Raw genomic sequence first — 10,783 nt, forward strand, 5'->3', positions numbered from 1 at the left:
CAAAGCAAGCGGTGTGAATCCCAGCCATGGCACCAGATGCTGTTGCAGAAATAACACAAATTGCAATTTGGATCAGGTCAGAGCAGGAGCAGTTTATTGTTATGGCTGTAGGAGAGGAAAGGGAGCAGCAGAGAAGCAGCCTTTGCTGGTGTGAACTCTGCCCAGCTGGGGCAGTGACAGAGTTCCTGTAACTTTTACAACCTGTTTTTCGCCAAAACTCTTAGATAAGCAGCATATGGTACATAAAAACAGCCAATGAAATTCTTTAGACAAAGAGGCTCTAGATAGGATGTCCTTTTACAAATAGTTCACTCCTTTGTCAGTTAAATTGTGCTGACCACTATTAGCTGCAGATGCTTCTTATGAACAAAAACACTGACTTTTACCATTTCAGAGCAACTTCAAAATAAGCAAAGCACAGGCAGTGCTTACATGCAGAAATGAGAGAGCTTCTTGGTTGGTATTTCAGCAGTCATTTGCTCATGACATGCACATAAACACATGCAGATTTTGTAAAAGTCTAGTAACTAATTATTTTTAATATGGAATCTGCTGGTGCTCACAGAAATGCCACTGTGAGACCAGTGAAAATTGACCATTTGTCTCCTTTCATAACTTAATATGGTCCATACAAAAATCAGGAGCAGCAGGACATCTCCAGTGCAAGAAGCAGAAATTAACATGGATAAATTAAATGGAACTGCTACGAAGTACAATTCTCTGTACATCTCAGTCTCATCAACATTTTGAAGTTGACATCTTTTCTGTAAGTTAAGTCTTTACATTTCAGATTTTGGGGAATAAATTTAGAAAGAACATGCTATCAAACTTCAATTTGAAACAGAAATTGGTATGTACTTTTTAGAAACAGTTTTCCTACACAGTTTTTTAAACTGGGAATCCTGACATGTGTTTGCATAGATGATAAGCTGCTCAGTTTGCCTAAGGAGGTGTGCTGATTGTACAGCAGTATGATTAGTTGTCTGTTAAGAAGCAAGGATTTGAAGACATTTGTGGAGGATTAGATTCTAACAGAATAAGTTGTTTTAAAATAATTTCTTATTAAAGTTGAAAATCACTATTCCAGACTGAAAAAATGACCATATATAATAAATCTATATTAAAAATGCAATGGTTAAAAATATGCATGATGGGATATATAGGATCTGTAAACTTTTGTTCTAAATATACATATTTATATATATACAATAAAAGAAAGTTGATACTCAGTTCTCCCTCACGCTTAACTGTGAAGGTAAGTTTTTAAAAAATCAAGTATTTGATTTTTAAAAAATTCCATTTTCTTTCACTCTGTATGCAGTCCTAAAATTGTTTGCATTGAGATAGCTGCATTGAGAAGGAACTAAGGAAGAACTGGCACATTGGAGAACTTCATTGGGAGGGATTGCTTAGAGATATATAGCTGCAAGTAATTTTCTCCTTTTATGAGAGAAATGTCATCCCTTAAAAAGCTTGTAGGTCATGACAGTAAAACTTAAGTAGTGGGCTCAACAAACGGCCAAAACCAAATGCGTAGGTGTTACCTGAGGATATGGCTGATCTCACTTTCAAATGCAATATGTATCATTTTGCTTCTATCAGCATTTTAAATATTGGGATTTGTTTTTCCTAAGCATGCTGAAATTCCTTTGTTGTTGGTAAATGGTGTCTTGATTCTCAGTGCCTAGGTTAACGTGTCACAAAATGGTTTCTCTTGTGATTCATACTAGGATCAATCAAGGTGTGTCTTGGCTTGATTAGCTAATAAAGTACAATTTTGGAAAGCATGTTTTCAATGAAGCCAAATGTTTTCCAGTCTTTTTTTGTTGTGTGTGTGTGGTTTTTTTTCCCCTGTAACTTGTGAAATTTGAAGCATGGGGTTCTGGTTCCAGGTGATCTCTGCTACTGTGTTGTAACACTTGAGGTGGTAAATTTTGTTGTATTTAGTGTCAAGTTATGGTTTCTCAAAAGAAATCAAAGTGACCCTACTGACTCTCAGACAACTGTGCTCTGTAAGAACTAAACCAGTATAAAAACTTGCTTCTATATTTGCTATAAGCTTAGCTCTTACATTAATACATTTCTCTGTTCATAAATCTGGTATTTTCTGTGTTCTTCCCCTAGCGATGGACTTACAAAGAAGACTTGCAACTGAAATCGGGAATAAAGGAGTTTGGAGTGGGTAACTGGGCTAAAATTTTGGTCCATGGCGACTTCAACAACCGAACTAGTGTCATGTTAAAAGACCGGTGGAGAACACTGTGCAGGATCAAACAAGAATAATGGACTACAGGAATCAACTCTTCTTAACCTTTCCCTACGAAAGGACCTAGTCTGGCTTTTCAGAATAATCACTTATTTTAGTCTCAGAGTGTCCAGCAGTGGTGTTGTCCTAAAACATGAAACCGCATAGTAACAGGTATAAAACGTTCATGTAAGCTCCCTTGCTTGGATAATGATGACTTAAATGCAAAGCCTGACCTTTTATCTACATGCAATAGATGACCTAATTTCTGAAATGTGAAAATGCTTGCAGTGATTTAAGAAAGGTCAGTTATGTACATAGGGACATTAAATACCTGGCAACATGTTTACCTTGATAGAGGCTAATGCCGAGTCAAATGTTCTGGTTTTTTAAAGTCCTGTATCTCTAGTCAGATTGAGCTTTTTATCATTTGACTTCCTGCCATATAACCCATTTTACCCTGCTGTGTAACTAATCTGATTTGCTTCACTTTGAAATTTTGGTCAGACTTGTCATCTCTGTTAGCAAGTTATACCAAAAAATATGTATTTATTGGTATTGCTGATTTTACAAACCAATTCCTTTTTTGGCAGTTAAAAACATGATACTCCATGTAATTTTATATTTATAAGTAATAAAGGTGCTGCTTTCTTTAAAAAAAAAAAAAAAACAGGAATTAAGCTTACATGCTAGGTGGAAGATTATTTTGAATTTATGTATATTGGCATAATAGCACTTTTTATCTTGCAGGAGAGATGGAAAACATACGGAAGGTAACAGTATGATACTAGCTCTTCACAGCTCCTGATTATCTTTTGCCACCTACCTTGTCTTGAGAAGTGTCTTCTAGACCAACAGGAAAGGGACAGTAACTACCTCTCAAGGTGTCGGTTGGTCACTGTAAACGTCCTGCTCCTGAGAGTCTGTAACAGATGGGTGATGGTACTACGCTGTCTCTCTTGATTCAGATTGTGTGGAAAAAGAGTTCCACAACCTCAGAAAACCCATACTTCCCACTGTCATACTGGTATGAATCTAGTGACTTGAATTAACATATCACAGCATGCTTTTAAAAGTGAAATCTCTTCAATTCGGATTTTTTCTGTACGTTTGTCCTTGGATAAGGTTTTTATTTTACAAGAACCCTACAATGAAAAGCATCTTTCCAAACGGGTCATACTAAAATAACCTCTCTGAGCTATTTTTCCTGGGTACAAAGGAAGAGTTATATTCTTGAAGGCTGAAATGTTCAGGAAGTATTAAGATAGTCTCTGCTTTTTTAGAGGCCTGCTTCCATTAAGATAAAACGGTGAAGTACAGATACAAAGGTTTGTTTCACGCTTGTGGACAGAATCACCTTTCTTATTCTTGCCACCAGAGACTACGGTTTCTTCTTGCAGCTGCTAGAAACAGCAGAAAGCAGTAGTCTTTAGATTCTACAGAGATGCTGCATCTCTTAACAGTAAATTTTCTCAGCCTTAAGTTGTAATTTCTTTTTAGCAAACATTGTGAATTTCAGGATCTTGATAAAATACAGGCTTTGTCCTTCAGCAAGGAATGCTAGAGCAGCTGTAAGCCAACAACTCAAAAAGTCATAGCAGGTATCTGACAAGTGAGAAAGTGCAGTATGCAGCCTCTTTAATGCTGTAACAATAATTCAAGGTAAGGAATAGGTAACAAAACAAGGATTTGTGCTACCTGCATAGCAGTCTTGCCAGTGCTTCAGTACTGCAGGTTTCTATGCTAATCTTTGTATGTGAGCAGTTTTAACTAGTAGTAAGTAATTTTATATATATATCTATATATAGCCAAGACTTTAGGCACAAAGTCTTGTTTAGGTTTGTCTGCCATAAGATTCACACCATGTATTAGTGACATGAAGTTCTGAGCAAGATTACTTCCTTAACAACACTGACTAGTCATACATTTTTATGAAAGTGGCTGAAAATGAAAGCTGCAATGTAGAGGAAGAATATTTATCCACTTGTATAAACAACTGTCTAGATGATATTGGGAAGGAACAAAAGAGCCAAACTGAAATCCAGTTTTAGCTCTCAAACTTTCATTTTTATTTACCCTTGCTATTTAATGATGACAGTAACTATTCTCAGACTTGAGAATGTTTGGCTGGCTCACTACTGAGTAGGAGCAGTGCCTGTAGACAGGACCGGGGCCAGTAAAGAATGAGAACTTCAGGAAAAGCAGCTACTATGGTTAGAAATATTAGCTCTTTAATTACAAAAGAGAAACATGGAAACATGCTTCTAGTGTTCTAATACAAAGATCAATGTTAGCATTTTGTATTAAGGCAGAGAGAGTTTCCTGAAATGCTTCTTCCAAAGTTCAGACAAATTTTGTTTAGGCTCCAGAAAACACAGCAGAAAGGTGTAGGTTTCTTGGCATTGGTGTTAATTTTCTTTATGTTTTTTGTTGTTGCTGTTGTACAGGTCTTTTAAACTTTTACGTGAAAATAAAGCTATGCACAAGGGGACATGAACAGTGCTCCAGTTGCCGAATCTTCTTCCAGGTTCCTTGGCACTGAGAGTTGCCAACTGCTTCCCAGTGTAAGATTTTACCTCTGAAATGTAACAATAAATGAGGAATTAAAACACTGCAGACTGTGTATTTCATGTTACTACATTGTGTTGTCTAACATGTCAGAAGATTAGATTTGCCTAATAATTTAAGACTGTAATTGGCTCATCTAGCTCTTAAAATGCTTTCTGGAGTGGGCAGTACAGAATGCAGGATGGTGGATTGAGTAGCTGGTTCTAGAGGTATTGAGTAGTACCCATATTGATAAATTTATAGATCAAATAAAAATCTGTTCCAAATATTCAGTGTCTACGTTCAAAATTACTGTTCTAGAAAGCAGGTGTATAGGTTCGAGAGGAGTACTGACCCACCACTGTTAAACCTGAAATCAGATTTGGGTTATGGCAGGAAATACCGTTTTTAAGTAAAAGTGCCTGTAGCTGTAAAAGACCTCTTGCACTACAGAAGTTGCATCATCCCTTCACAATGGTAAATAAAGCATTCGAAGCACTGAACTCCTATACTATAGTTATTTCCCAATTTTATCTAGGTTTTAAAAGCAATTTCTGAGAGGGCAGATCAGCTCTACAAGTGATACAAGCTGTTTCAGTTTTGAGGTATAATAAACGCAGCTCTTAACGAGACCTTGAGTAGTCTTAACTTCTGTACTGGGTTTTGCTACAGAAAAGACAGCAGAAAAATGGTTTTCTTTACCCATCTGCATTATGGCCATCTCCAGAACAATGATGTGTGTCAGTATTCATAGCTGGAGGCTGGCAAGCAACACACACAGTATGTCCTTCTCGTAGGTACTGCATCCATCGCGCATACGGCCGATTCTCCAAAGCACAGTGGTGTGAAAGGGATTCTGTTTTAAATTCCACACAATATCTGCTCAGAAGGAAAAATACTAAATTAGTTATGATAGATAAAGCACGAGCTAGGTATACACTTTAGATGTACTTATGTATCATGCGGGTGGTATTTGTGAAGTGCAAGTTAGACATCACCATTGCTAACAAGTCTGTCTCTGACCCAAACCTAATTAATGGATTCTTAAAAACATTACATGGACTATTTCTCATTCCATGCTCCAGTCCAGTGTTTTATGTATAATTTAACTTTCTGGTTGTGTCTGTATTCTTAAATTATGTTGAAAATCAGATCTCAGTAACCCATGTTTTTTCTATGCTGCTAATAGAGAAAATGGAAAAGGGGCTTTAAGAATACCAATGGGCTTTATTGTTCTGGGGAAAGTAGCAGAGGGTAAAGCATTACGAGCATTACAGACCCAGTAACAGCCTAATTTAAACTTCATAACCATCTCTGCTGGTAACCAAACAAAATTTTTTACTGCTTGTGTCAATTAATTTAAAAAAAAAAAAAAAAAAAGTCTCTTGAGACTGATCACATTCAGCCCATTTTATTTTTTCAGAGACCTAGATCTGATTTCTCAGACTTGCACTTACGGATACATTTGGCTTTGGTTTAGCATTATTTACTCTTTCCTTTAAAAAGCAGCTATCCTCCAATTTGCCATGACCCCAATATCTAATTTGGAAGAATTAGCAAGTAATAAAAAACATCTAGAACATGCAAATGAACTGCAGGAGAGAAAAACAGCACAAGCTATAGCTTATTGTTTAATTATTGCAAATTTAATTGCATATTTCTCTGCAGACAGCTATTTTCTATTGAACAAGATGAGACACATAGGATACATAGATTACCCAGCTTCTTCTTTGTCTGAAGGCCAGAGAGAAGATGTTGCTCGTCGTTTTCTTTCTTTACTGTATTCAGAGGTAGTTATGAAAGCAGGGACTGAGGAAGAAGAGTTATGGTAAGGCAGCAAGACACAGTTGAGTCATATTTCAATTACTGTAACAGAGGGTGAATGAATTGGGAGCTTGTGGACAGTCATGCTGACTGACTTAATTGAAAAAGTGATAAAATGTTGACGACATCAGACCTCAACCCCATTCCCTACCGCTAAGCTCACTCCTTCTTCAGAAGAAATATATCTAGAAATCATAGAATGGTTAGGATTGGAAGGGACCTTAAAGATCACGCTATCTAGTCTGTGAGGAAATAGGATGTGCTGGAATCCTACAAGGAGCTCTGTTTCCCATTTTGTACTGAATTTGAGTTCTGACTTTGCACAGAGATAACTTGGTACTTACTGAGGGGCTTAAGAAACTGAAAGAATGCTTGCAGCTTAGTTGTTTACTTAGTAGAAATTAAGAAAAGCGTGAGAAGGAAAAAACATACAAGAATAGAATAAAGAGCGATATGACAGTAGAAAGTAAGGGTTTAAATTGTATTTTTAACCAGCTAACTGCAGATAGATGCTTTTTTTCCTGTTAACTGACATCAGTAAAATTATGAAGGCCCTGATGGGCACAATGGGCACAGGTAGATCAAAGAGATAATACCGTGTTCATGGCCACAGTCCTCTCCCTGGTAAGTCAGGTATTCCAGGCAGCCAGCCTTCTCCTCTAGGGCAGGACAAGGTTCCCCACCGTTTTTCGGTTCCTGTTGTACGTAGCGCCTACGTATCCGCAGACCAGGTTGACATTGTTCTGCACAGCCACTCCAGTGACTCCACTCCCCCACAACACATGGAAGAGCTGCAAAGCAGTGTTAAAGCATTACTAGTAGTCAGGACTTCTGTTTTACCCTAATTGCTCTCAGAACCTTGAGTAATAAGACTGTGCCTGGGTTTTACTTTCTTACATATTTTTATTTATAGGGTTTTAAATGCTCTTCTAGGAGTTTGCATCTTCAAATTAAACACTCAAACCCGCCTGCAATGCCCTGTTCCATCCCTTGCCCAGAGAGAAACAGCTCCTCATGGAAACCTCTCACTACAGCTGCGGGGTTCTTCAGTACTCTCTTCTGCAGCATACAGCGTTAGTCCCAAGGACACCAGCTCATGGATTATGCAGACCAGTGAGCGGTCTGACCTACCTTGGCAGCTCCTACACCACCAGATTTTGTTTAAAGGCTGGAACATAAAGTAGCAGAACTCGGAAGCCTTTCAGCCCTCTTGATTCCACTCGGATTGATTTCTAACCCCTTTTCCTCAACACTGAAACAAGTTCCACTGACACATCTTTGTTGCACTGTTTTAATACAGGGTGTCCTCCTCCACAGTCCTTGCTGGAAAGACAGTCTTTGGTGACAATTTTGGTTTTGTTTAGTCTCAGCACAATGCAGGGACGTGTGTAGAGTTGTGTTTCTGTGCCTGTATAGCTAGATAGAACTTTACGATGCAGATATTGTAATGTACTAAATAAAATGTGTTAAAATGTCATTTTAAGGCCCTCTTTTGCTCATTCCCAACTACAGAACAGTCCACTGGATATGTGAATTTTAGTTCTCATGGATCACAGAATTCCTTTGCATTTGACCAAAACATTATGGGGAAAGTGCCATTGTTTCAAAAGTAAACTTTGAATCATAAAAAACTGCATTTCCTTCAGGCAGAGCATCACCAGCACATATCGTACCTTTGGTCTCTCCTAACCCAGCCTAATACTCAGAGGCACAAAGAACTTCTCTCTTCATCTGTTAAATTCACATATATTAGGTGAGCTCACTGAAGGTCTTAAATGAAGGAAGAAAAATGCTTTGTTTTGTGTGCTGTGGTATTTCTCTGGCAAATATTGAAACCTTTAGACCAGTGATGGCCTTTGACTCCTTTTTTGATTAAAGAACATGCAGGCTCTTTAGAAAAAAACCCTAAAACATCACACCGTGTAGAGGATGAGCCCTTATTTCATGTCTGTCATTTTTCTCAACCTTTCCAGGAGAGATGTAAATGACAGACCAAGCATCTGTTAGTTTCTAGCTAAATGAAGCTTCTTCCTTTCCGTAGCTCTTTTCCATTAGCTTGTGATGGAATATATCACATGTTTTCAGTCTTTTTTTTTTTTTTTTCTCTATTTCCTGATTACAGTTTAAATCCCCAGAAAGCTTTACAGCCTAAGCACTAGTTACATGCTTGTATCAGTCACAGGAAACTAGTCTTTCAGGAAAATATTTTCTGCCATCTGGGATTCTGCCAGTACAAGACATTGGGAAGAAAGAGTAAAATGCGATAACCTCTTTAGTGTTTGTGACTCTTTTCACAAGACACTGAAATTTCTGGGTTTGCTCTGTCACTACATCTCTAATTTCTTGGAGTGCCACAGTCACCACAAAGCAGGTAAAACCCCTGACAGAGGCTACCTGGCAGATGTCTTTATGCACTGTTGCAATTCCCCTCCTTTCCTCTCACTGTGCACCTGTTCTGACCAAACCTGCACTTTTTGACTGGCCCAACAGCAACAACCCTATGAATGGCTGAGGATGCTGCATCCCACACCCTGAGGAACTCCACTGAAACAGACCCACAGAGCATCCCTGGGCATTGGGCCACCAGTTGTCCATCCTGCTTAAACCGTTAGCGTTCTCTGGCATTTTCTTCTATTTATAAACACCTTCCCAGACAGCTCCTGGGTATCGTTTGTAGAACAACACTGAAAAATAGTGTGGAAAAGACTGCAGCAGGCCTGGCTCCCTTTGCCATATGCAAATAGGTGACACTGCCCTCAAGCACCTCTAGGTAGCTTCACACAAGTCTCTGTGGCTGTGAAGGCACCACTCTTAACTTGTTGCAGCATCACCCTCAGACATTTGTTCCAAACATTTTGAGCTAAAAAAAAACCCAAAACAACAGTGATAGTAAAAATGTCTTCAACTTCATCATGGGGTACCCAAGAGAAGTCCTGTATGTAGTATGGACGTCCCTTTTTTTGCCATCTGGCTACAGGGCCACTATTATTTCATAGTACAAGCATAGACTTTGATGCTTCATCACACATCTTAATTCCACCTAGAGTGCCCAAAGGACAGCACGTGTCATCTAGCTCAGTTTCCTGATCTTTTGACTCTCTTCCAAGTCGGCTGTATGAATGACCTGCAGAAGTAAGAATTTCCAGACAATTTCAATGCCATATTAGTGCCCGATATGCAGATAACATCAGGTCTAACATCACATTTTCCATGCTGAAAACTCCCAAAGGGACTGAGTAGCTGCCTAACAAATAAAGTGATGACTTCATGTCTTACTGGAATTAAATGAAGCTAACAGTTAAATATTGGTCATCTGCAGCAATACATGGTAATTTTATGGTCAAGATTTAGAACAAGGAGTATGAATTGCCTTAGTCATGTGGAATAATAAGAATATTGGGTTTCTAGAATGGAATTTAGCCAGTGGGATAATAACATCACTCTTGCAGTCAGTACCCAGCAACTATTAAGGGACAGTACATCAGTTTTGTGCTTCACTGGAAAGATGTAAAATTCCCCAGCATGACAGAGAATGGGTCCCAGAGCTGACATAAAAGGAATGGTGCCATCTCTTGAAATACAAAAAGAAATATCAGGGACCTGTAGCTACATCTTTACAGTCTCTCTCTATGTTACTACTGGTACAGCTTACTTAACACAATGATGGTGGATGATGTTGCATTGAAACAATGAGAAGGATGCAAGTCAAATGAACCTGAAGGACAGGATTTGTGCTCAGGTACCTACCAAAATGTGGACGCTAATGAGACACTTGGAAGTTTAAAAATACACAAAAAATTTACATTGCTATTCTACGAAACACAGCTCGAATGGTCAGGAGTTTGGGGTTTGTTTTTTTTTCCATTTACAGCACTGTAAATCATAGATTTTTTCTGAGTCACACTCTAATTAAATATTTTTCCCCATCTCTGGAAAAAAGAGGATTACAGTATCTTCACTGAATCACTGCACAACGTACGTTGTAATGTATAAGGATCCGTGGATTTTGTCAGAGTAACCACTTCCATTCAAATGACAAGGTCATTCCTTTTTCAGCCTTTCTCATTGTACACTATCTTCTATTTAAAATGCTCTCTATGTACAAAAATACTCTTTTTTCATTGTTAGAACTGTAAGGAAATTTATTTTAAAACCCTTGGACACAGG

At 38.3% G+C, this 10,783-nt stretch overlaps 2 protein-coding genes across 2 annotated transcripts in view; one reads left to right on the forward strand and one right to left on the reverse strand.

Annotated features, from left to right (window-relative positions):
• The window catches only part of TERF1 (telomeric repeat binding factor 1), a gene marked incomplete at its 5' end in the record, with an annotated part of 17,865 nt that extends 14,843 nt beyond the window's left edge, over window positions 1–3,022 (forward strand). The window contains 2 exon segments of the mRNA XM_029085088.1: window positions 2,125–2,273; window positions 2,920–3,022. Coding sequence (XP_028940921.1) covers window positions 2,125–2,273; window positions 2,920–3,022 — 252 coding nt within the window.
• Window positions 3,023–4,705: 1,683 nt separating this feature from the next.
• On the reverse strand, window positions 4,706–7,407 carry SBSPON (somatomedin B and thrombospondin type 1 domain containing; the record flags this gene model as incomplete). Its single annotated transcript, XM_010168508.1, has 4 exons — window positions 4,706–4,823; window positions 5,495–5,671; window positions 6,511–6,601; window positions 7,213–7,407. Coding segments are annotated over 4 exons (581 nt in total), but the record flags the coding sequence as incomplete, so codon positions are not given.
• Window positions 7,408–10,783: the final 3,376 nt, after the last annotated feature.

Source organism: Antrostomus carolinensis, unplaced genomic scaffold, assembly GCF_000700745.2.
Source record: "Antrostomus carolinensis isolate BGI_N321 unplaced genomic scaffold, ASM70074v2 scaffold12905, whole genome shotgun sequence".
NCBI lineage: Eukaryota > Metazoa > Chordata > Aves > Caprimulgiformes > Caprimulgidae > Antrostomus > Antrostomus carolinensis.